The sequence below is a fragment of the Ornithorhynchus anatinus genome, chromosome 19 (genome assembly GCF_004115215.2).
Source record: "Ornithorhynchus anatinus isolate Pmale09 chromosome 19, mOrnAna1.pri.v4, whole genome shotgun sequence".
Classification (NCBI taxonomy): domain Eukaryota; kingdom Metazoa; phylum Chordata; class Mammalia; order Monotremata; family Ornithorhynchidae; genus Ornithorhynchus; species Ornithorhynchus anatinus.
The window spans coordinates 25,237,078-25,263,592 of NC_041746.1; the positions used below are offsets into that span (position 1 = coordinate 25,237,078).

Consider the following 26,515-nt stretch of genomic DNA (forward strand, 5'->3'; position numbering starts at 1 on the left):
CTTTCCATATGCCACCCCCCCAGAGTCCTCAGCACTCATGAATCCGTTTATTTGTGATTGATGAAAGTATTTACCGGGACTATTATTTAGAGCTATTCTCTTCCTCTTAACATGGTTAATTTGTCTGTTTACATCTACCGACTCCCCCATGATACGGTAAACTCCTTGAGGGCTGGCACCACATATTTTACTTCTTTCCACATGCTTCCCAAGCGCCTGGTCCGATACATTGCATGCAGCAGGAGCACAATAAATAATGTCCGTTTTGCTAGGATTTAAACAGCAGGCCACCTTTTAGCCAAAATAAGCTTGGCGCATTTTATTGATTTTCATGCTCTAACAACCTAAGGCTGAGGGCTAAGAAATGTAACAGCTATAAAAAAAAATTTATGCTCAACATTTTCTCATTGCCTTGAGATGATGTTGAACAGCAGGAAAACAATCCTGATCGATATGACATTTGTATAATGCTTTATTCTTTGACAGGGAAGAAGATCCATACCCCCTCTATAAACACACACGCAATAAGGCACCTATAAATTCTAGCCATACACTTATAATTCCACAGATAATTTCCATAAAATTGACAAAAATCACTTCCCAATTATTAATGCTTCACACCAAGCTAAACATTTTATATGAAGCAAACAGAATACATTGATCCCAATACATATATTAGCCATATTTTTTGATATTGAGGCTTTTAAATGTCTCTCTAAAGTCAAGACTCATAAAAAAGCATATTGGCATCAGGTTTTTAGTAGTTTTAAAAAGTTCAAAGTATTCTCTAAAAGTATATAAAGCCATCTCCTGAAATTAATACCAAATGCACACGTTTAGTTTATCACTGCAAACTTACCTCAATCCATGAACTATTCAACATACTGTGAAAATATTCTAGAAAGAAAAAAAAAAGGAAAGGTCCTCAGTTGAAAAGTGTCAGCTAAAACAGATCCAGTTCATAAATATCCCAAACTTTTAATCGTCTACATACCAAGTCTGGCACAAAGTACACATTTGTGACAATGGAATTCCTTTCCATCCAATGATTTCATGGTCACATCACAGAAATAGGTGCTGCAAGACAAAGGGTGAATCCAAAATAAGTGGTAATTTTTCCTTATTGAGAAAATGATAAGAAATATCATAAGACTAGAAAATGGGAGAACCAAATCAAACACACTGCAGGCAGAAACTCTAAAGCTGCCATATTTCCAAAATAAACCAAATCACAGTGACAGGCTTTGCCTTCTGCTCCACAGGACCTTGCCCACCCCCAAGAGGAGACCAGACTTCCCTGACTAATCCCCTCACTTACGCACCCTATTCATCCTCCTTTCTGCCTCAACTATGGACTTAAACATTAAACATTTCACTACTCTCCCCACCCCTGGCCACACAGTCCTTAATTACATAACCTTATAGTCTGCAGTCTCCTCATCTGTCATTTATTTTGATGTCTGTCTCCTCAACTAGATGCTAAGCTTCTTGAGGGCTAAGACCATGTCTACCTAATCTACTGTAATATACTCTCTCCCAGGCGTTCTGCTTATAGTAAGTATACCACTGATTGATCAATTGAGCCCCAGGTTTGCTGCCACTGGCCCCGGACTGTGTCCACAGTCCTCCCAATCCACAGTCTTCCTGACAATCTCAGTTCCCCCCAACCATTTCCAGGAGATGTCTAGCTTCCCACGTCCTTGATAACTGGGAGACAAGCCAGACTGTGTGGCTTTTCAGGTTGCTCCCCACTTGCCTATTCCCTTCTTCCTTGCCCTATCTCTCCCCTGTAATTGACTGTGCTCCATCTGATGTCAGCCAGTGAATGAGTGACGACCCAAAGCTAAAGAGCTTTCCCCCTTGGGAGGGGGTCTGAAGAGCAATTTCCCTGTTCTGGAAACTTCTGGGCCTTTCCCCTTTTTTCTATATGAGGAGCTATTCTGCAGGACCACCACAGTGACCTGTTAAAATAACTGTCTTCAAGTACGTGATGAATTTTTCCTACAGGGCACTGACACTGTTCTCCAGGTCCCTTAGGAACCAAATAAGAAGAAAGAGTTTAAATAAAAGCAAGAGAGATTTGGATTGATCAAAAGGAAAAATTTCCTTGCTGTCTGGTTTTCTTCATCTTTACGAAAAGACTGACACTGTTGAGTCCTAAACAGTTTTGTCATTCACCGCCCAGAGCCAAAATGTTGGAACAGAAGGTCATTCAAGGTCTATGAGTCTTTACCATAATATAAGTATTTTCAAACTTACCATTTTTTTGGATTCAGCTTTAGTTTGTTCCCCGTTTTCCGTGAGATAACGTTGATTTTTTCATTTTCAAACTTCACTCCATCCAGTCTGCGAAAAAATAATTTTTCATCTGATGCAATCACTCATTTTCTCAAAAGAAATGAAAAAAAAATCACTCCAATAAGCAAAGGGTACTGAACAGTATTTTAGAGGTACGAGAAATACACTGAACTTTTAGATCGTGATTTTATTCTCCAGAAAAGCCTATTGAGAAGGGAAGACACAGGGGTAAGTCACAGGTTGGAATGTAAAGACTACAGTAAGCTCCTCTAGACCGTAAACTCCTTATGGGCAGGGAATGTGTCTGTCAACTCTGTTGAACTGTACCCTTCCAAGTGCTTAATATGGTACTCTGCGCACAGTAAGTGCTTAATAAATATGATTGATTGATTGATTAGTTTTAATCTGGGGTTGACTAGGGTCCTACGGTACAACTTCTGAGGTGCCAGAGAAGGAAATACGTGAGTTGTATGTTTTCCCCCACTTTAGGCAAATCACTTAACTTCTCGGTGTCTCAGTTACCTCATCTGTAAAATGGGGATTAAGTCTGTGAGCCTCATATGGGACAATCTGATGGCCCTATATCTACCCCAATGCTTATAACAGTGCTTGGCACATAGTAAGAGCTTACAAATACCAACATTATTATTCTTTGTGCCTCAGTTACCTCATCTGGAAAATGGGGATTAAGGCTGTGAGCCCCACCTGGGACAACCTGATCACCCTGTATCCTCCCCAGTGCTTAGAACAGTGCTTTGCACATAGTAAGCGCTTAACAAATGGAAAAATAAATGTTGTTTATAAAGAAAATAATAGATGTATGCCATTCAAAGTGCCTCAACTACCAAATTAAAGCCACGGCATCAGAAAAATCTCATAAATCAGAAATAAATTCCGAATATTAGCATATACCCAAGGCTGGGTGTTGGCCCTGGCCATTTATAAAGATAATCAGAGCCGAGGCTGGTCCAGACTTCTCGATGGGAGACTCCATCAGTTGCAAACCAAAACAGTCTAATTGGAAGCAGGGAGACAGTGAGGATGCTGCTAAAGAGAGCGGGGATCGGGACAAGAGTAGGTCAACCTTAAAATTAAAGGGAACCATCAACAGCACAGCTCAAACAGGACAAAGTAGCAACTCGGGGCTGGCCGGAACCCTTAAATTAAAGACCAATGGGAGAACTCCTCGTGTCCAGAACCATGTGACTTCAGGAGAGTCAGGAGAAAGAGAGTCAGGAGAAGACTGGCTTGGGGGTGCACCCATATTCAGTTTCCCCGTGGGTTCTTCCCAAGGCCGAAGGTTATTACGGAATGCTAACAAATGCTTACGCCAAGAGGAAAGCGGGGAAGGATGGACAGGGAATAAAATCTCAAGGCTCAACCCACTAGTAGATGAAAACTATCCACCCCCTTTGAACATTATCGGAACCGTCAGAAGAGGGAAAGCAAATTAGGGCCCACGGTATATGTGGAATAAAAGGACACTGACTGTGGGAGAGGGGAGTCTGGAGGCAAAGGAAACGAGCAGGGGCATACCTGCCATTCAAGTTACTGAAGCCAAATTTCTTGGCCACCATCTGCAGCATCTGGACCGGGCTGACTTCTTCACCCACGTTTTTGCCCTTTTTGGACGACTTGGGTTTGTTTGTTTGTCTCTCGCCGACTGACTGGATCCTATTGCTCCTATAAACCTTGAAAGTTCCTTTCTGACTAAGCTCTTCTGGAAAACTCATTGCGTTCAAGTTGGAAATCAGGGCTTCCTCGCAGTCTTCGGGGGGTTTCTTACTCTGCATCCTCGGTTTGTACCCGTGAGTCAAAAAGTCACACGTGTCGGTATATATGAATTGCAGAAGCTGTGCAAACAGGTCGGGGTGAACCTTCTCGATCACAAAAAGCTTACGTCCCTCAGGATCTTTATCGCTGGGGTAAACATCAGGAGCATCTAGAGAAGTGCCATTGGATGTAAACAACTTCCTAAAGAAGTCAGATCTCAAGGACAAAATGTATTTGTGCACAGGGAAGGTCCTATTGCCAACTTGAAACGTGACGTCGTGGATCGTGTCCATCTCATCTGTTTCCCCCAACAGTTTGCCAAGGTCTTCGGCAAGAGATGAGGAGGACACGCTTGGAATTTCATAAAGGCTAAAAATGAGACAAAAAGCGATTATTTTTCCATTCGGGCGGTGTAAAGCCAAAAATAAATTCATTTTTCAACGTGAGAAAAAGTTAGTTATTTTGACAGTTGCCCTGTACTGTCACTGTAGTACAGTCAAAGAATGCCAATTTATCTTTTCTTAGAACAGCGATCTATAGTCAAAAACGTGGCCACGTATTCATTTTATGTACAGTCGTTTCCCTTCAAAACCATCTGTTTTTTTTCCTTTAACTAGAATAACAGATTTCCTCTTTGAAAGCTGTCTGCCCTAACAGTGGGCTCGTTCTTAAAATATGTAGATCCATAGGAACGATTTACCTACTTCATGGGAAAATCAGGAATGAGAAAATGATTTTAAGGCGTCGTGAGAGACTTTTAAAAAGACAAAGAGTGGGCAAGGTGAACCCAGAAAGGAGCCCCTTCTCTCTCGAAGGCACTAACTCTAGTTCCTACCTCTGTAGTTTCCCATGCCTCCTGCAAAACATCTTCTTTGAATGGTCTGATGGGAAAAAACTTTCATTCATCTGCTCACTTGGGACTGTACTCCTAAAGCACTTTGAAACTGACACCACCCCAGCCCCAAAACATTCATGTACACATCTTTATATTCTGCCATTTCCCTTCTCTGTCATTTATGTTAAAGTACGCCTCCCCAACTAGATTGCACACTCCTTGAGGGCAGGCATCGTGTCTACAAATTCCACTGCCTTGTACTCTCCCAAGCACACAGTAAGCACTCAATAAATACGTTAGATTGATCGACTGATTCGAATACCATCCGATGAATGTGTTGCTTGGGGTTAGAGTACATTTGGGAACGGAGGCGATTTTGAAGACGATCAAATTAAACTAATTCATTTAAAATCGGTCCCATTTGCTCAAATTCAAAATGAGCAGCATCATTGGGTGCAACAAACAGTGACCATTTGAAGAAAAAAGAGTGCTCCTGAGCTTCTCTACTCAAGTCAACAGAAAATTCCCCTCAGGTTCAGCCACTCCTCTCCACCTGCTTAACAGGTCCATGGGTCTTCTCTAAAGGAAGTTCTTCAGTTCAACTTGAGGGCATGAGGGCTCAGAATTCAGAAGAGGACGAGGCTTTTCTGTCCGCATAATGAGAGGCAAATGAAATTGAAACCGTTTAAACGTACCTGGTCTTGGGATCCGACTGCAGAACTGCAAAGTTGCACCCGCTCGGATCTGTGGTGACACTAACAGCTCTGTGGACAAAAGTAAGCTTCTCGAGGCGAATTCTTTCATAAACACTACTTGTGTCGTGGGCCCAAGAAACCTCAGAGGATGAATTATGGAGATTTGTGATAATCTCTGTGTAAAAAGGATAAGAAAACTTTAATATCAACTATTTTCTTTAAAAAAGTAAAACAAAACAATGTAGGAATAAGCAGGATTTTCTAAATATGGAAAAGCACCTTAATCAAACAGAAATTTCTTCAAAACATGAACATCTAAGAACTATGCCTCCTCTATATTCTACATAGCTTCATAAACCCATATTTAATACAGTAATTATTTTGTATGTATGTAAATTTAATTTATCCAGCTATTAACAAGCGATAACTTTTCCAAAATGAAATGCAAAGAATTACAAAATAATCTAGTGGAATTCAAAAAGTATCCTTAAGAAAGCTCTCCCCCTGTGCTGCGGCTTCAGACCATAGCCCAAGAACCCAAATGACAATAATATTCTGCTCTCTCTTCAATCCTCCCTTTCAGATGCATTAAAAAGAGCGAGCAAATCATTTAAAAAAGCAAAATTCCCTTGATTCACAAAAAAAGCCTTGGAAAAACAATGGATTTAGTAAAGTGGAATAACGAGGGAAAACTATCAACAACTGCAAAATGAAGAACCCACGAAGTGTAAGTATGTAAGCATAAATCACTTTTCCCTCACATGAACTGACCTTTCTTTTCTGCATTCTTTTTTCCTTCATCCAGCCACTTCCCTGTAAATCCTTCCCCATCCTGTGTAACAAACAGCATTTCATTCTTATTCAAAGCAACATCAGACATGAAGACTTGGCGACCGTAAGCCCATCGACACTGCTTTATATAGCTGCTGGGCGATCTCCAGCAAAACACCTACAATAAAAGCAAAAAGGGGGCGGGAAAATAAAGAAAAATGCATTGAATAATAATTTAAATAAAATCAATGTATAGGAATGAAAGCAACACCTCTGCAACCCCTTCTTGGTACTATTCAGGAATTCCTCCCTGGGAAAGTTCATTTTGACAGCGTGAAAGGTATTCCAAGATACCAAAGGAACTTGTTACTCTGAATACCTTTATCGGATGGATCCCCAGAACAAAATGCACTCAATATCAATCAAACAATGCTATTTCTTAAGCACATGACTAAGCGCAGAGTACTGTAGCAAGTGCTTGGGAGAGTTCCAGTGCAACAGAATTAGCAGTCACGCTCCCTGCTCATAATCAAGTTAGAATCTAAAGGGGGGGGGGGACAGATATTAATGTGAAGGCTTTCTTTTTTGTGTAATGAGTATCCCAATTATTATCATCATCAGCAGACATGATATATTGATATAGTAATATTAAATGCCTAAATTCTCCAACCTTACTCTCGGGTTAAGTTAAAAGCAATCGTACACTGACAAAAAGATACGCTTGGAAATAGGAACCATGAGGTGATCTTCCCACTATATCCAGCATTGTACGTGACTGCCGTCTGTTTGGGCTCCGAGAAAATGAAAGAGGTAAAGAGAGTTTACAGCAGAAGCTAAAGATCAGAAGGCGATCGTCTCCACTGCTTCTTACTGACACCACCTTGTGACTCCCTCAGGAGAAGCAGCTGCTGCCCTATGCAGTGTGATGTAATGACTGTAATCAGACTGTAAGCTCATTGAGGGCAGGGAATGTGTCTGTTTATTTTTATATTGTACTCTCCTAAGTGCTGAGCACAGTGCTCTGCACACGGAAAGCACCTAAAAAATACAACTGATTGACTGAACGGCCAATAAATCGTGCACCAAATTATGAGGGTTTTCATTTCGTCTGGCTCTTCTGAGGAAACAACTTGCCAAGTCCGGCCCTGAAAGGTATCCCGGCTCTGCCACTTGTCTGCTGTGTGACCTTGGGCAAGTCACTTCACTTCTCTGGGCCCCAGTTACCTCATCTGTAAAATGGGGATCGAGACTGGGAGGTCCCACATGGGACTGTGTCCAACCCGATTGCCTTGTATCCACCCCAGCGCTTAGTACAGTACCTGGTACACACTAAGCGCTTAACAAATACCATAATTTAAGAGGAGTGATTATGTGTTTGTAACATACCACTAGATGGTGCTGCTGGACAAGAACAAGAAATAAGCTTTAATAATAATGTTGGTATTTGTTAAGCGCTTACTATGTGCAGAGCACTGTTCTAAGCGCTGGGGGAGATACAGGGAAATCAGGTCGTCCCACATGAGGCTCACAGTTAATCCCCATTTTATAGATGAGGGAACTGAGGCACAGAGAAGTGACTTGCCCACAGTCACACAGCTGACAAAGGGCAGAGCCGGGAGTCGAACCCATGACCTCTGACTCTGAAGCCCAGGCTCTTTCCACTGAGCCACGCTGCTTCCCTTGAGGATTAACATTCAATCGTATTTATTGAGTGCTTACCGTGCACAGAGCATTTTACTAAGCACTTGGAAAGTACAATTCGGCAACAGAGATAATCCCTACCCAACAACGGGATCACGGTCTAGAAGCAGCGTCGCTTCGTGGAAAGAGCCCAGGCTTGGGAGTCAGAGGTCTTGGGTTCTAATGCCGGCTCCGCCACTTGTCAGCTGTGTGACTCTGGACAAGACACAACTTCTCTGTGCCTCTGTTACCTCCTCTGTCAAATGGGGATTAAGACTGTGAGCCCCACATGAGACACCTTGTATCTACCCCAGTCCTTAGAACAGTGCTTGGCACATGGTAAGCACTTAACAAATACCATCCTTATTCTTATCTTTGGGAAACTGGTTCCATGCTAAAATGTGATTAGCATATTATTAGCAAATTAATATTAAATTATTAGCAAATATTAGCATATGAGCAAAAATATAATTGGATTCTAGCTTTACAACAAAAAGCATGAAATTCAGAAATGAGTCACTATTCCACAGGCTGTTTATTTCAAATATGGTATTTGAAACATGGTATTAAATGGTACTAATAGTATTACAATAGAACACAAAGGAAACAAAATCACAGGGAAAATACATCCCTCCTGTTGCTAATGGAACTGGTTTCAAGTCGTTTTGTGGTTGCTGTTTTTATCCACATTCGCTCAACTCTGAACAAACAGAACTATCGTTTTCCATTGCTTCCAAAGCACCTGAGAGAGGCCGGGGGGAGGAACTGGGGACTGCCTGATCAAAATGAAAGTCTTTTCCACCTTAGAATCCTGCACCATCAACTCTAGGAGTCATTTCCAAAATAGCTGCTTCAGGTTCTTCATTTTCTAAGCCAAAATCCACAGGTAGGGAGCAGTACTATCTGAGAAATTCAGCCCTACTACATGGTTAGCCCAATGATTCCATGACTACTCCATTTCCAATAGCATCATCCTGCAACTATTGAATAGCAAGGAAGAAATTTAGAGCAAACTAAATACAAAATACAAAGTGGACAGGGAACCTCAACCAGCCCACAAGCTAACCATCATTCCACTCGATGTGCAACGAAAAGCCAGTTAATATACTCCAGTAAATATATAAAACTTACTCGTCCAGCTTTATCCAGAGCAAGAACGCAGATTTTTTGACCCCCATTTTCTTTCAGATGTTGAGGATCAACTTTGTACTCCATATAGCCTCCGGACACAAGAACCTTTTTTAGGTTTAGCTGTCTAAATAAACACAGGAGATTAATATTCTGCCCAAATGTGTGTGCTAATTTTTAAAGAATTGACAGGTAAACAGATGCTTTAATGCTTTCGACATTAAAATAACTCACTCTTTACTCTGAGTTATATTAACCTCTCCTCTGTGGACCTCAAAGGCCCAACTCCCCAATCAGATTGGCAACTGATCACCCTCCCAAGAGGCTTGGCGCTTAGTACAGTGCTCTGCACACAGTAAGCACTCAATAAATACTACTGAATGAATGAAAATGTGGACTGCCCAATACAGCAAGCCAAGGCGCATTGTCTATAGTACCTGCACTCCAGAACGAAAGATCCACCCCTAACCCACGTGGAGAAATGGAATTTAACTTAAACTGAAAGTCTTAGCACCACTAAGGCAGCCATCAGTTGCTGGCCAGACTCACCAGTCAGGGGCAGCTGAAAACAACCCTCATGGGGTAATGACTCCAGCTGATTCTTGATAGCTAAAAAATGGGGTCACAGGTATGACGATACCCCCAAAAGGAGTCCTACGTTTCTAGATGACCCTAACCAGTGCAGATGGGCATGCTTCCATTTCTTAATTGCCAAAGCTCTTTCCAGGAATTAAAAAATGATATTTTGTTCACCCGGAGCTACGTACTTTGAAGCCATCTTCTTGCACTGATAGAATGCCAGCAAGTAAATATCTCCCCTTTCTGTCACGCAAACAGTAGCAGCATCACTTGCGGCGACCAAGGACACTGTGACGTCCTTATGATGCAGGGCCGAGACCTGGCGGGGGGTCGTCACACACTTCTCGCCGTTGGGATCTGGCAGGTAGCCTGTAAGAATGTTTGAGCAACACGTAGAATTATTCTTCTTTAACTTATTTGCCTCTAGACTGGAAGCCACCTGTGGGCCAGAAGCAGGACCCAATCAATGTCCACAGATTCTATCCTATTGGGTGGTACAAGGTTTCCCAAATCCTAGACATTTCATCGGCTGTGTTTGGACCTATCTTCCAGGGGGATTATCTCTTCTCACTTGTAAATCATAAGGCCATTCCCATATATAAAATTAAGCATTCTATTAAAACCCAAATATCGACTGAAAAGGAAGCTTTGTATCATGACTTGCTAAGCCAGGTCAAGCGCTGATTTATACAAACTTAGATCTTCCGTTTGATCCTTTACTCCCAGTACACTGTACGCAGCTTGACGGGGATTCCCTTTCACTTCAATTGTACATACAGTGGTTGCTCAGTAAACGCTGAGTGATTCCCTCTATAGAGTGGAATTTGGAAATCGGCAGCCACCACTCCCCACCTAATGGTGCAGGACCGTGAACCTCAGCTTCATCTAGGTATGGTGTACCTGATATGTTTTCCACATAGCTTCCCCAGGTCATTAACAGGATAAATTCCTGTTACAGCCAATCACTGGGTAAGGAGGAAACTGTATTATAAGTTTTGGAGGAAAATAAAATGCAAACCCTCAAAATACCATCACTGTACTAATGAAACCTGCTACACCAAAGCCTCAAAGAGAGCCTCCAAGCTTATGACATTGGAAAGGTGACAGAATAAATCCCCGAGGTACCCCTCCCCACCACCAAAGACAAATCCTTCAATGAAAATACAATAATCCAAAAGCATTTTGGGGGTACTCTCCAAGGGAGAAATGGAGAGCCTGCAAAACAAAGCCAGAGATCCAAACCAGCACAACAAGAGCTTATAGTCTAGGTCACCTGTGACAGTCTACATCTAGCAGACTCCTCTGTTTCTGGTCTATTCCCAGAAATGAAACCAGATTAAAGAGTCAAGGAAGTCAAGACACTCTAAACATACCCAAGGTTGCTTCTCAAGCTTCTCTACCATCTCCTCTAACGAAAATTAAAATTGGGACTTCTAGGGACCAAAAAATAGATTCTTAAATTTCTTGAAGAAGTTCTTAAATTTCTTGAAGAAGGACCGACCGTTTACTCTCCTAAAAGGAGATGCTATCTCGGGCCAATGACAGATCCAGGAATTCCTGCCTGGTTTTCTCCAGCCAAGAGGAACTTGAACCGCTCCTAGGACCTCTGGCTGAACCTCAAGAAAAGAAATCAACACCCACCTGACAGTCTGGTATGGCTCAACTACCATGGAAGCAGACAGTTCCCTCCCAATCTAATTCTACCAGCAAAACAGATGGAAGAGTCCGTCTCCCACCCCACTCAGAGAGAGAGCGTCAACTCTATGGAAGATGGTGAGCAGTTTAGATTAGATTACCAACAATCCAAAATCATTTCATTGGATGAAATTATACAGATGTCCTTATGGAAGCAAAGGAGAATGTATCTGTCCTTCCCTATTCCACAGCACACAAATCTTTTACGAAGTTTAGATTTTATAGATTTGTTGTATTTACACTGCAGATGGAGTTTTTAAAGGTCTCTCACCTAGTTGCCCACCATTTAGTCCCATGGTGTAGACAGCTTCTTTAGTCCAGAGTACTGTATGGAACCTGCCTGCCGCCACCCCAATTATTGATCTCCCTTTCAGATTTTTGGCCTGAACCTGTGGGGAAAGAGAAGCATATGTTCATCTAACTTTTTGGAAATGAAGAAAGGCTTTCAATTAATGAGTTACTGAAATTGTTTGCTCACAATATCTGTAACAAATGAGAAAAAGTATTGCAATGACCAATTTTAGTTGGATCCCTTGGAATAAACCCGGACTTGCTATTTCTTTTCTAGTGCACACCAGGCACTGTAGCCGTACTATAAATTGGAATTCAGTCAAGCTTTGTTAAGAAAATATGCCCATGAAAGTACCTCCATTTAACCCAGATCAAGCAACTCTACCCAAGGCAGTTGCCGTGCAAATGAAAGACAGAGGCAAAGTCATAATGAGAGTCTGAATTACAAATCTACTTGACGATTTCCTCAGTGTTCACTAATCATCTGAATTTTCCTGGGTTGGTCACAGATATTCGCTCGATTCGAACACAGAGAAATTATCACGAGGGTTGTCTTAGAATGAAGATGGAGGAGTATACCAACTGAGAAATTTAAACTACATAAAACACTGGAAAGACATCTTAAAAAGTCATTTAAAAGCATCATTTTGTATTATGAATGAGTTAGTCAGGTGGAGACTTTTTGATGAGGGGAGGGCACAGCTCTTTTCATTTTCCAGTGTCCTGCAAAGAGTAGTAAGGGTCTGTTAAATGCTGCTACTGCTGCTAAGATGATGAAATAAAATGATTGACTTATACCTGTCTTGGTAAACTGCAACTTGGAGGGGGTGGGATTATACCCAATTGATGAAAAGTATTTAGACCAAATGTATAAACAAATCCCTCTTCAGTTAAAACAACTGTGTGGTCCTTAGCAGCTGCCACTTGGATGCAATTATGACCAGCAAGCCCATCCACCAGTCGAGGAACCTATAGAAGAAATGGGACAAAGACTGTATTGATATTGGAAATGGCACCTCTGGCTAGAGTACATATAGCAACCGACAATCAAGAAGCCTTCAGGTTCGACCTTCAAAAATGACATGGGGCAAAGGTAACAACTTCCATACGATAGCAAACAGCTCACGCATGAAGCTCATTTGGACGTGAGATTTGGTTTCTACTGGATTTCAAGAGATTTTTTTATTTTTAATGAAATTTGCTAAGTGCTTATTATGTGCCAGGCACTGTTCTAAGCGGTGGAATAATTATAAGACAATCAGGTTGGACACAGTCCATGTCCTACATGGGGTTCACAGTTTTAATCCCCATTTACAGATGAGGTAACTGAGGCACACAGAATCAATCAATTGATGGGATTTACTGAGCGCTTACTATAATAATAATGCTGGTATTTGTTAAGCACTTACTGTGTGCAGAGCGCTGAGGTAGATACAGGGTAATCGAGTTGTCCCACGTGAGGCTCACAGTTAATCCCCATTTTACAGATGAGGGAATTTAGGCCCAGAGAAGTTAAGTGACTTGCCCACAGTCACACAGCTAAGTGGCGGAGCCAGGATTCGAACCCATGACCCTCTGGACTCCCAAGCTCGGGCTCTTCCACTGAGCCAAGCTGCTTATTATGTACAGAGCAATGTTCTAAGTGACTGGGGAGAGTACAATACAAAAGAATTAGCAGAAACATTCCCTGCCCATAATCAACCTTATAGTCCATGAGGGTGTGAAGTGACTTGCCTGAGGTTACACAGCAGACAAGTGGAGGAGCCAGAATTAGAACCCAGGTCCTCCTGACTCCCAGGCACGTGCTTTATCCACTAAGCCAAGCTGCTTCTCTGCTTGGAAGGGAATGTTCTGGTGGAACTGGTTTTGTCCAGGCAGGACATGCAGGGTGTCCAACCCAAATGAGGCCAATGAAGAATGCACAAATAGCTCTCGGCCTGTGTCCTCCCCTTTCCTACTGACCAACCAAGTCTACGTGGCCTCTTGCTTGCCAAACCTCTCCCCAGGCTTTCTGACTATACCAAGTTCATTCTTCTCTCCACACTGAAGAGCTCCTAACCTTTGCTTTCAGGTGACCCTGACAGCCCCGTTCTGTACCTTTTCCAGCTCTGCTCTATTCTTCCTAAGAACCGCGGTGGAACTCCAGGGTTAGATATACTCTCGTGGATCCAGTGAGGGGGGAAAACCTATGCTTTTTGTTGTTTTCTATACCCATCCGGATGACGTCATAATCTTGTTGGCCTTTGTGGATGTTGCTACATGATGGGTGGATAATTTGAGGGGACAGCAATGCCGCCTTTTCCTGATCCTTGACTGACTCAGAGCCCATTTAAGACAAGTTTGCCTTACACGCATTTCCTTCCCCGTCCTCTCATCTGCCTCTTTCCTACCCACTCACTCAGCTCTGCAACATCTTCCAGCAGCTTATTCCCATCGGAAAAATGAGTGACCACTCCATACTCAGAAATTTCCCTGCATGCTTCTCCCAGATCATTCAAGAAAAAGTCTGCTGAAACTAGATCGAGCACTGAGGTCTGACTGGAGGAGACCCCTAATTTCACTTCTTTCTATATTTTTCCACAACAGACCAACCCTTCCGGTCCTATGATTAGTTTTGGGGGGGCCCATTACAGTTTCTGACATACGGCTTCTCCTGATGCCCTTCTGAATGAGCAGGGGACAAAAAGCTCCCCCAGAATGATTCAGGGCAGGGTTTGGCTGCCAAAAGCTGGAGCAAGTTAATGCAGACTAAACATGCAAACAGAACCACTCTGGGCGATAAGGCAATAAGATTCCAAGAACTAAGTTCTGAGCCCATGTTCCATTTCATGGTTTTATGAGATGACCAACAGAGCTTGAAAGAAAGACCTTGGCCGAAAAGCACCTTGACTCATGTAAACACGGCCTGGTGGCAGTGGGCGGGGAGGGGGGAAGGGGGATGGAAAGCAACCTCTAAAAAAATTGTAAGCGTTTTAAGCCTATTGTAATCTAAGTGTCGCCCAATGTCCCACAATGTTTTTCTGCGTCAACTTGACTCAAATGGGAAAATGTATAGTTAGCATTTTTCACATAAATACATATTTAAAACAAACCCAGTATATGTAAAATTATAAGTAGTGCAACCCAGTGTTACAATCACAGAACTGGGAGACAGGAGACCTGGGCTTTCACCCCGGCTCCACGACTCGCTTGCTGTGTGACTTTGGGCAAGTCACTTAACCCCACTCTGGGTCTCAATTTCCTCATTTGAAAAGTGGAGATAAAGTACCTGTTCTCCCACCTAGCCCCATGTGGGCCAGGAATGGTATACAATCTTATACTGAATCTGCCCCAGGGCTTAACACAGTGCTGGAGCATAGGAAGTGTTTAATAAATACCATAATTAACATTACATATAAAAAAAATTGTATCGACATTTGGTTCTTTAAAGCAAGGCTATATATTTATGCAATCCTGATCTGCTAGCTCCAATACACACTGCCCTCTCCCCTGCAGGGAATGAAAATCTGAAACACTGTACGAGGGTAAAGTTGCCATATTCTTGCATCACGAACACCTCTGCATAGATTTTTCAATATCGATCTAAATTTTCGATTTAAGCTGTTCTTCAAATACCAGGCACGTTTGCTCATCTCCATGGCCCAGGCGTCCCCCTTGTCCATGACCGCAGGTGTAAACTTGCCCTTTCTGCGACAGGAACACCGAATGAAATTTACAAAGCACCACCTGCAAGAGGAGAGAATCACATTAGAGATATGCTAACTAAATGCTTCTAATCCATTACATCTCAAGGCATAACTATCACAAGGAAAAAAAAGGGAAGGAAGGGAACGCTAATTATACCCTCTTTAGAAGCTGCCCGAGGGGAGCTGAAAATGGTCTCACAAACACTGAGGGTGGCTTCACGTGGCCCACAGCTCCAGTGTCCAGAAAGGACCTAGTGAGCACCTGTCCCTAACTCACCGACAGCCCCACCCCAAGTAATGATGATAATCGTGCTAGTTGTCAAGCGCTGACTAGGTGCCAGGCACCTACTAAGCACTAGGGTGGAAACAAGCAAATCGGGTTGGACACAGTTCTTGTCCCACAAGGAGCACACAGTCTCCATCCCCATTTTACAGGTGAAGTCACTGAGGCCCAGGGAAGGGAAGTGACTTTTCGTTCATTCGATCATATTTACTGAGCGCTTACTGTGTGCAAAGCACTGCACTAAGCGCTTGGGAGAGTCCAATACAACAACAGATACATTCCCTGCCCACAACGAACTGACAGTCTAGAGGGGCTGACAGACATTAATTTTATATAAAGAAATTAATTAAAGATATATGCACATGTGCTGTGGGGATGGGAGGATGGATGAATGAAGGGAGCAAATCAGAGTGATGCAGAGGGTAGTGAGAGAAGAGGAGAGGAGAGCTTAGTCAGGGGAGGCCTCCCGGAGGAGATGTGCCTTCAACAAGGCCTCGAAGTGGGGAAGAGCAATTATCTGTCTGATATGAAGAGGGAGGGTATTCCAGGACAGAGATAGGATGTGGGCAAGAGGTCAGCAGCGAGATAGATGGGATCGAGATACGAGAGCGACTAGTCCAAGGTCACCCAGCAGAGAAGTGGCGGAGCCGGGATTAGAACCCAGGTCCTTCTGACTCCCAGGTCCGTGTTCTATCCACACTGCCACACACCACACACACCACACACTAGGCCACACTGCCTTTCGAGCCAACGGAGGCTGAGGAAGCCTAGAACTCCTGACCAGAAGAAGCCGCCTTAATGCCCCATTCGGCTCAGGGACGGAAGCGAGGCAGAGCCGGGCTGAGTTGTCTTGGCTAATTTATATTGGCTAGTTTATAATCCCCAGTTATTGGTGTACCTCTTCTTATCAACAGGACTTGCACCTGGCAGTCCACCAGTTCTCTCGTCAGGGCTGAAAGTATAACCTGACTCATACTGCAAAGGGGGAGGGGGAGAAGGGCAGGAACAAGATATTTAAAGGTGCCTGTCATTCGGTTAAGGCCAGGATCAGCCCGTGACGGCGGGAAGGGCGGGTGAAGCAAGGGGCATTTCTAACCACAGCGGCCAGATTCTAGCTGACCCTGCAGCCCAGGGAGGACAAGGGGCACCTCCCGGGTCCCCGAACCGGACTGGGGGCCGGGTCCTGACGGGCGACAGAGAAAGGGCAGTGGGAGTGCAGGCCTGCTACCCCGCCAGGCCCACCCCCGAATAGTCCCCCATGCCCTTCCCGCACCCGTGCCGACTCCCTCCAGGGGCTGACCCCACTGCTGGTGGCCGACTGGATACGTGGCAAGCTGCAGCTAAGACCCTATTCCACTGCCATGGGCCGGCACTGAATCTCACGTAAGCCTGAGGGGCAACCAGCCCCCACAGAGCCAAAAGCCCCCCAAACTGTTCACTCTGAAATCATCTGAGCTGGGTGGTGCTCACCGGCACGTACTTCTATTACCTGACCCCCGCTGAGTTTCACCAGTGCTCGGTACTTCCTGTTTTGATGAAGCCTGCTACTATTACTGGGGCTTTAGTTTGTCAGCTTCTCTTCTAACTTTTCCTGCTCGCTTTCCACACCCTGGTCAGCCTGTCTCTAGGTTACGCCCTCTTACTGAGAGTTCCAACGCTTCCTCTCCAAATTCCTTCAGAGTCTTCGTGGAGGGTTAACCCCAGTTCATCAGTTTGGGCCCAAAAACACCCTGCGTCATCGCCGCACTTCGATCCAGGACCTTTGATCGGTCTTCCTTTGAAAAATGATTGGGGCAAGGAAACCTCCATTATAACCACCTAAGGAAATGCCAAACCGTAGAATTTGTTGAGCTTCTGTCATGTGCATCTTTACACCACCATCATGTTATCCCATTGAACCCTCGGTCAACGTCCTGGTTCTTAAATATTTGAAGCCACTTTTATTACTAGTTTTGGCACTCCTGCAGGGTACTCTTCATATGTTTCTGGTTCACCTCATTACCTGTTTGAATTTGACCTTTAAACTGTAAGCTCCTTATGGACATGGACTGGGTCTACTTACTCTATTCTGTATCGTACTCTCCTAAGTGCTTAGTGCAGCATTCTGCACACAGAAAGCACTCCAGATTGACCTGTCATTCTAGATATGCTTTCATGTTCTCATTTGATTCAGGAAGACTTTTTTTTTTGGTCAGTAAACCATGCTAGGTTTCTATTTGATCCACCTTCTGGGGGCTTTGAGGTACACATTTTATCTAAATTTCTAATCTGGTACTTTTTAATAGAGTCCAAGATTCTTCTAAACTAATTTTTGTTTTAGCTACTCCTTTTAACTTTTGGCCTAATTAGGTGTCCCATCATTTCACAGTTTCTTTATTTGAAAAAGCAGTAACTTCATTCAGTGATTTTTTTTTTTATTTGCTTTCCCTCCCCACTAAGAATGTCAAATTCAATCATGTGGTGGTTACTATTTCAGGATGGCTCTTCATCTTAAATTTCCTGTACCAAATCCAATCACCTATTAAGGAACAAATCCAGAATATGTTCTCTCCTTGTGCGTCAAGGGACTATTGTTCCAGAAAATAATTCACTTCACTTACCCAAAAGCCTTACCTCCACTTGTCACTTGGATAACCTTTTCAGTCAATCCACATAAGAACAACTGAAGCTTTCCACTATTATGACAGCCCTAGTTTTGCAGCTTCCACAATCTATTCTAACTTTTCCTTTCCGTTTCTTCATCATCATCAGGTGACCTACTGAGTTGGTCTACTCCATTATTTTTGCTGAAGTTTGAAATTTCCACCCCCTCTCCCCACCCCAAAGTAGACTTTCTCTGTTTCCAGGAACACCCGCTAAGTGTCAGGCACAAAAGCCACAAAAAGACAAGATAAATCCAGGCATCCCTAGTGTTAGGGAGGGAACTTCCTAGATAAAGTTACTACTCTAGCTGGACAAGGCTGATCAAGACTGACTTCATGCCAAGAGAAAATGAGTTGGAGGAATACCATTAGCGATTTAGTTACGTGCAAGGATGAACTTTGACAATGAAAGTTTTTAAGCCCTGGATTGAAAAGGCTGGGGAATAATATCCTCTGCTGGGGTCCCTTAAGACGACCGATCGACACAATCGGTCTGAGATGATTTCTGTGTAAGCGTTACTTACGGCAGTAGGGAACAGACTAGACGTTTCTTTAAAGTCACTTCCAGCCCTGTTTCTGGGAAGCAAAGTGTCTTTTCTCCACAGAAAATGAACCATAGCTCATCACCCCTAATTTCTAAACCTCTCAATGCACCCCTGCCTTCTCCTGCCTGAAACTTGCTAATAGGAATTAAGCATTAACATCCACTAATTACGCTACTTGCCCTGTAAAATGACCCATTACAAACCCTTGATTAGTTTACAGGAAAAGACAGAGAGATGTCCGGAGACTTAGGAAAAGGACTGTATCATGCAGGCAATTAAACAGACTCATTCCTTCGGTATTTGAACACCAACCCAATTCATTTAAAAAAAAAAAGAAACAATTGGACAGAACTGCTCTTTGAAAATTTACATCTTTCATCATTTACACATGAAAATACCTGTGTGATATATGTTCCAGTTCTAGGGAACAGATCCACCAATTCAGGATGGTGCTTACTCTGCTGGCTTCCATGACCCAAAGTGAAATTTACATTATTTCCCCAGGTGTAGACATCTGTGGGATCTGAAAGGAAATTCAATTTTCACATGTAATATTTCTCTGTGTAGAAAGGAATCAGTTTAGCTTAGCTTTGGATGGCCGGCTAATATAGGAGCATTGGGATTGCGTGTATTTTAAATTCTGTAAAAGGCAGAAGAAAAAAAAGAAAAATCCACTACCTTCAGCTTCTAAAATGAAGCTGCCAAGACTACTCAATAAGACTATTAATAATGTAATTCCCAAAGAGTAATCAGCAGATGTATCAAACAGATTACGACAAAGACATTATTGTAACTGCAAGAAATGGAGAGCTTTATTCACCTATGCCATTTCTTTTCTTGCTAGTCATTAATAATGACATATCACGCTGCCCACAGTTTTACCGATAACAATTTCACAGGTAAATGGTAATTGGCAACACTTCTAAAGGGTGAATTTACTTCCTTCTCCCTGCCTCCCAAAAACCCCACTAACAGTAACTCTAGCCATCGACTGAAACCTAAGATACCTACATATGTATATATCTTTGTGTTGCTTTAAATAGTCACAGTACTAATTAAGCACTTCCCAAGTGCTAAGCCTCATGCTAACCACTGGAGCCCTGATGTTGCTCTGGGAATGAGGATGCCTGGGTTAGACTCCTGGTTTTGCCCGTAGCCGGCCAATGTGGGACAAGAGGGCACGTGTACTTTGTAATGTGCAACCCCCTGCCCGCCTCCTGGCTGACTACACTCCTTGACCCCGTGTGACTAGGGCTGGCAGAGGCGAGAGTGTACGAACGGCCGCGGGCAAGCCACTGGCACAAGAATCAATTCCTCCTTGCACTTTCTCAGTCCTGAAGTAGCAAGACCAAGGCCCATCTGTCATTCCTGAGGGGAGACTATCGCTAGCGGCTGGGACAAAGTCAAGATAACCAGATCGGACCCGATCTCTGCCCCTAAGAGACTCATGATCCATGCGAAATGCACGATTTCACATCTTACCCGAATTCTTGAATACAACATGAACTGGCCGGTCCTTCATTATAAGATCCAGAGCTGATAATCCTTCTCTATCCTGGGTATACAAGCTTACCCCTCGCTGAAAAGGGGAGGAAAAAGAAAACTTAGTATTAAAAGGTTTCAGAGGAATGCATTACAGAGTGCAGACGCTTACCTGAGATAAAAAGTCCAAAAGGAATATGGATAGAGTGCAAATGATAAATTTTATTTTTTCTGATCTAGAAACTATCAGGCTGTCCTCACCAAGATAATTAAGAAATTAAATCAATAATGGCAGCACCAGTTTTTCACAAAACAAGGTTAACAATCTAAAATCTACAAGCTTCTTGCATTTCCAAGTCAACTTGCTTCAAAGAAATTTTTACATTCAAGAAATCCTCTTTTGGAATGTTCTATCCATTTCCACATAAATATACAAAATGGGGTCAAAAAGCAAAAACTGGCTCAAAAGTTGAGATGAAATGAACAGTCCTCTTAAGGATATCTTTAGCCACTTAATAAGAACAAAATAATGGAAAACTGTCTAGGCTGTAAGCTCATTGTGGGCAGGGAATGTGTCAAATGACTGTGTTATATTGCACTCTCCCAAGCATCTAGTACAGTGCTCAGCACAATAAGTGCTCAATAAATACAGCTGACTGATAAAAAAAAAATCTCCAACACAAGTAAATGGAACCTGAAGCTGGCATCTTCAACTTAGAAATCTACAGGGTAAAATATAAGTTCATCCATTCTAATTTCATATTCTTGAAAAATTGACAGTGAATTTGACAAAAGTCCTGATACTTAGGGCCCAATGTTCAAGAAAATAATTGATTTTTTTTTTTCCCAAAATCAGTAATGTCAGGGTAGTTGTGCCAGAAATGTCTGGCAAAACCGAAAGGGTCATTTTTAATACTGTAGTGTCTTAAGCCTTTTTTCCAACAGTATCTTATCAGTGATTTTCAGGTGCTAAAAATTAGTATTTCTCTTACGGGGACTGATGACTTCACTTGTATATATTTTAAGTCTATCTCACCCAACGGAGTGTGAGCGATCTGTAATCTACTTCAGGGTCTTGTCTCCCCAGCTAGACTGTAAATTCTTGGAAGACAGGGATCACGTCTCCTAATTCCACTGTACTCTCCCAAGCACTTAGTGCAGTGTTCTGCACAGAATAGGCTCAAATAATGCTATTAAATGACTGCATCTCATAATTCAGTTGCATTTTCCAAAGTGCTTAGAATAGGACACTGAACCCAGTGAGAACTTAAGTGCTATTACTACTCTTAGACTGGGGGCCCCCCGGGGGGAAAGGGGCCATGTCTAAATCGCATCTGGGTATTCTCTCCCAGGGCTTAGAACAGCACTCTCTGCACACTACTAACTTACTACTACTAAGGGGAAAATAGTGCAAGTAGGTATAATTAATTGTAACCAGATCTGTACAAAAAAACCACTCAAACAGGTTCAGGAACTAAGAATCATTTCTAATCAAATATTATCCCTCTGGCTACAGCAGCAGTGCTTCCTTTAATAGCTGTTGTTAATATTAAAACTTCGCAGAACACACTGAGACCAATTCTTCCAAGGCCTAAAGATACACCCTGGTAATTAGCCAGGTCTTTGAGAGGAACACTAAATTCCTTCTGACTTTTTAAGGACTTTTTAGTGTTTTGCCACCTCCACGCACTGCAGCAATGCCCTAGTGGTGCAGAAGAATCAGGCGATGGGAGAACTGAGCCCACTGAGATTACTGTTGAACGAATATGCTCAACTCAAGTAGCTGGATTAATTTGGTTCACGGGTTCTAGAAGAATAGGTCATTTATGGTTGCATCCATTGGACCCTTAAGGAGATACAAAAATATCTTTCAGGAATCCTTAAAAATCTACCTTCCCCCAAAAAGCACGTCAAATAAACTCCGGGTCTCTTGCAGGAGACCGAAAAATCTAAAGGCTTCTCCGGAAGGATTTACAGGAAACAGCTGAGGAGTGTTTCTATAGAACAATGGATCCGGTTTTCCTAGAATACAAAGGTTACATTCTTGCAAAAACTGGCATTTAAGGACAACTCACTCCGAGGTACTCATCCGCTCCCGTCACTGTGTGCATACTCAGTTTTTTTTCCCGAAAATACGGCGCACCAAACCCAAGTGAGTTCTGATTCTCAGAACAGTCCCTAATTGCCCAATAGAACTGCTAGCCAAAACGAGGAGTGAAAAAAAATGCTATGGAAGAAGGAGGTAAACTGCAAATGTAGAAAAACAGTCAACAACCCAGGAAGTCTATAATGAAGTTCAATATGGCAGCAACCCAACATTACCTCCATTCACGTATCAAATGGCAGAGCGCTTTCCCCAAAACAGATTCGGGACTTTTTGTTTTATTCCCCCGAAATGTTTCCCTTTACTTCACAGCCCTCGGATAACACCTGACTGCTTAATGGTTGCCCAGAAACGGTGATGTTTGATAGTCCAATTTAAGACTGGCAACTTTCTTAAATCATCCAGAGTTCTAGCGCTAACCCCGAACTCCACGCTAGCCCAATTCAGTATGTTATTCTTTAAGTGGCCTTCTAATTCAAGAATTCGGTATACCTGACGACAGATTACATGGAAACTACAGTCAAAACAAATAAAACTAGCCGAGGCCAAAATCAAAGTCGGACACTTACCTTCAAGAGAGACCAAACGCAATCGATATGTCCGTAGAAGATGCTTCGGTGAAGAGCGGTCCATCCTGATTCTTTGTCCTTGGTTGAAAGATCCACTCCTTTTGTGTCTGCCACCCAATCTAACACGCCTTTCTTACCACACGAGGAAGCAAGGTGGAGGACATTCCTACCAAAGGTATCCCTGATGGTCGCTGCATTGTAACAGTAAGTGGAGAGAAAAGCCTTAATCTGCCCTTCGCTTCCTCGGGTCACCACAGACAGGATGTCCACTGCATGCTTTGTGGATCGACACTTCGAAGTACAGTCGGGCAAGCGAGAACTCATCCTAATCTTTCTTTCGCAGGGCTCGCTTCTTCGGAAGAGCAGCCAGTTCAAACTGGTCTCAAAGCCGGGGCACTATGGTATTATTTAGGCTAAACTACGCTGGGAATGAATGGTCTTCCCTGTATGCAAATTCAAATCCCCGTGGCAATGGTACAAAAACTATTAATCTCTGTACAATTCATTGGGCACTTGAGCCAAAAATATTTAGAAATATCTACAAAGTTTATATCAAATGTATTTTTTTTTTCAGTTTTTCTATTTCTTAAAAAAGAGCTCTTCCAATGTCCATTAGTAATTCCAGCAGTCAAGCACCAAGGAGGGGGGGAGGGAGGGTTCCCCCTCCACGCCGTGGAACCCTTTCAAATATCCATAATTGCGAGGGAGACCTAGGAGACAAGGCACAAAATAAAAAGTTAATTGGACACAGTAGAAGCCCAAGGCCAAGATACAACTTTCACTGATGCCGAACATACATTCCAAGTGCTTAGTCCAGTGCTCTGGACTACTGAATGAACTAGGATCATCAGCCCGAATATTACATGCAAATTAGATTCGCTGAGGACAGAACAAAAGGAAAAGCTCCTAAAACTGATCTGGAATAGCTGAAGAATGGACGGTTGATTTTCCCAGGCATAAGTACCCCCTAACCCTCAGACTTTCAGAGTTGCATGAACAAAATAGGAAGTGTCCCGGTGAAGAGTGTTTCTTCTCCTCAGGAAATATGGAGCATCAACCAATCGGTGGTGTGTTTTGAGCGATTATTGCATTCCCAGCACTGTACCAAGCGGTTTGGGAGAGTAAACCAGAAGGAGAAGACACAGTTCCTGACCTCAGAGGTTTGCAACCTAATGGAGGAAACAGGCAGACCTAAATTATTTACAAATAATGTGAGTAGGAAGACGAGCGAGGATATAACTGAGAAACAGTGTGACTTAGTGGAAAGGGCACGGGCTTGGGAGTCAGAGGTCATGAGTTCTAATCCTGGCCCCGCCACTTATCAGATGTGTGACTTTGGGCAAGTCACTTCACTTCTCTGAGCCTCAGTTACCTCATCTGGAAAGTGGGGATTAAGACTGAGATACCCACATGGGACAATCGGATTAGCTTGTAGCTATCCCAGTGCTTGGCACATAGTAAGTGCTTAACAAATATTATGATTATTATAACTGGCTGTAGCACTAGAAGATTAATATGATAGCTACATAATTATTAGATGTATAAGTGACTATGCAGATATAAATAAGGTGTAGCACTTTCTCTAAAGTGCTAAGTATAACGTTCTGCACAGAGTAGGCAGTTTAATGCTACTGATGAAGCCACCCTGTCCACCATAAGTAATGCAAATGCAAGGCAAATTACCAAATATAATGCTTGAAATTACTCTAGAATTCTGGCATCAATGAATGTTTCTGATAAATATCAGTCATTGACTCACCAAGTGGGAAATATACAATCCATTCCCCCTATTTCAAGAAATCCCAAACTTCACCATCCCAGACTTTTAAAAATTTCCAGCTGCTTCTGGTAAGATTTTGATTTCACGGGAGCAGCGAGGGAGGTAACACGTCACAATGAAATATTTCTGATGCAATATTTGCAGAACTAAAACCATCCTGTTTACCTCCAACTTCATTATTGATTTACCTCTTTTCCTCACCAAACCACCCACTATTTGTTTAAGAAGCTAGTCCTGTAAAGTAATGTACATATTTAAAGGCTATAGGGCCCAGCCCAAACCCATGGGATTAAAAAGACCCTTGAGACCTTGGAAGTAGAACTCTGCACTGGCCTGAAGTTGCCTTTTTAAAATGATAATAATAATAATGCTTGTTAAGCTCTTACTATGGGACAGGCACTGTACTAAGCACTGGGATGGATTCAGGATAATGAGGTAGGACACAGTACCCGGTCCACACGGGGCTCACAGTTTTAATCCCCATTTTATAGATGAAGAAACTGCGGTACAATTAAGTGACTTGCACAAGGTCACCGAGGAGCCAATTGATGGAGCCGGGATTAGAACCCAGGTCCTGTGACTCCTGATTATCTTGTAACTACCCCAGTGCTTAGTTCAGGACCTGGCACACAGTAAGTACTTGAATACCACAATTATTATTATTATTATTATCCCAGACTCCCAGGTGATTCCTTTCAGAGACTCCTGGGCAGCCACTGAGGGGTTGGGTGGAGCCAACTCCCTCCGTCCAAATTCTCCAACCACCCGCCACTCTCCACAACCTTAATAGGGAGTGTGGTGGTTTGATGTATATGGTATATTATTCGCCGTCCTTCCGATGGCCAAGCTAAACCACGTCAATCAATCAGTCAATAGAACTGACTGAGCGCACGCTGTGTGCAGAGCACTAAGCCGGGGTTGGAGCCACTCCAGGACATGAGTGCGAATCCAACGGGGGCCTCTCCGGGTGTGCATTTTCGATGTTCTTTCCGTTTTACCCAAACCGAAGAGAACTAGAAAATCGCAGAGCACCGGGGGAGAAATTTGGTTAACCGAGTCAGGACGTTTAAGGGCTTAGTACAGTGCTTTGCACGCAGCGAACGCTCAATAAATACGACTGAATGAACGAATGACGTTCAGAAGTATTCTGTCCCGACTGACCCGGCCTTCCAACCGCTTTAACTAGTTTTTCATTATGGCTCCAGTGACCTGGAAAAAAGAAGAAGTGGCCCTGCAGGAGTTTCAAGGTGCTCTACCTCCTCTCTCTCTCTCTCGCAGGGTCCTCCCCACAGAGAAGCAACGTGGCTTAGTGGAAAGAGCACGGACTCGTGAGTCAGAGGACGTGGGTTCTAATCCCGACTCTGCCACTTGTCTGCTGTGTGACCTTGGGCAACTCACTTCACTTCTCTGTGCCTCAGTTATCTCATCTGTAAAAAGGGGATTAAGACCGTGAGCCCCGAGTGGGACAATCTGATGACCTTGTAGCTATCCCGGCTTTTAGAACAGAGCTTGGCACACGGTAAGTGTTTAACAAATACCATTATTATTATTATTATTATTATGACCCCTGCCTCCCTCCTCCCTCCTTCCAAGGTGCATCTGAGCTTTCATCACGCTGGGTTGCGAGTGAGCATGACCACAAGTAAATTCTCACAGGGAAAAACCCCAGAGGGGAAACC

At 43.1% G+C, this 26,515-nt stretch overlaps 1 protein-coding gene across 1 annotated transcript in view; it reads right to left on the reverse strand.

The window, feature by feature from the left end:
* Positions 1 to 26,515, reverse strand: part of IBTK (inhibitor of Bruton tyrosine kinase) — a 72,877-nt gene that overhangs the window by 39,548 nt on the left and 6,814 nt on the right. Inside the window, exons 2-15 of the mRNA XM_029047721.2 lie at positions 23,057 to 23,766; positions 20,384 to 20,480; positions 19,300 to 19,424; positions 15,361 to 15,471; positions 12,544 to 12,714; positions 11,726 to 11,843; positions 9,948 to 10,128; positions 9,184 to 9,307; positions 6,373 to 6,550; positions 5,602 to 5,776; positions 3,835 to 4,440; positions 2,260 to 2,346; positions 995 to 1,077; positions 860 to 897 (exon numbers count right to left, since the gene is read on the reverse strand). Of these exons, the coding sequence (XP_028903554.1) occupies positions 860 to 897; positions 995 to 1,077; positions 2,260 to 2,346; positions 3,835 to 4,440; positions 5,602 to 5,776; positions 6,373 to 6,550; positions 9,184 to 9,307; positions 9,948 to 10,128; positions 11,726 to 11,843; positions 12,544 to 12,714; positions 15,361 to 15,471; positions 19,300 to 19,424; positions 20,384 to 20,480; positions 23,057 to 23,380 (2,418 nt within the window). The 5' untranslated portion in view covers positions 23,381 to 23,766. The remainder of the gene's footprint in view (positions 1 to 859; positions 898 to 994; positions 1,078 to 2,259; positions 2,347 to 3,834; positions 4,441 to 5,601; positions 5,777 to 6,372; positions 6,551 to 9,183; positions 9,308 to 9,947; positions 10,129 to 11,725; positions 11,844 to 12,543; positions 12,715 to 15,360; positions 15,472 to 19,299; positions 19,425 to 20,383; positions 20,481 to 23,056; positions 23,767 to 26,515) is intronic.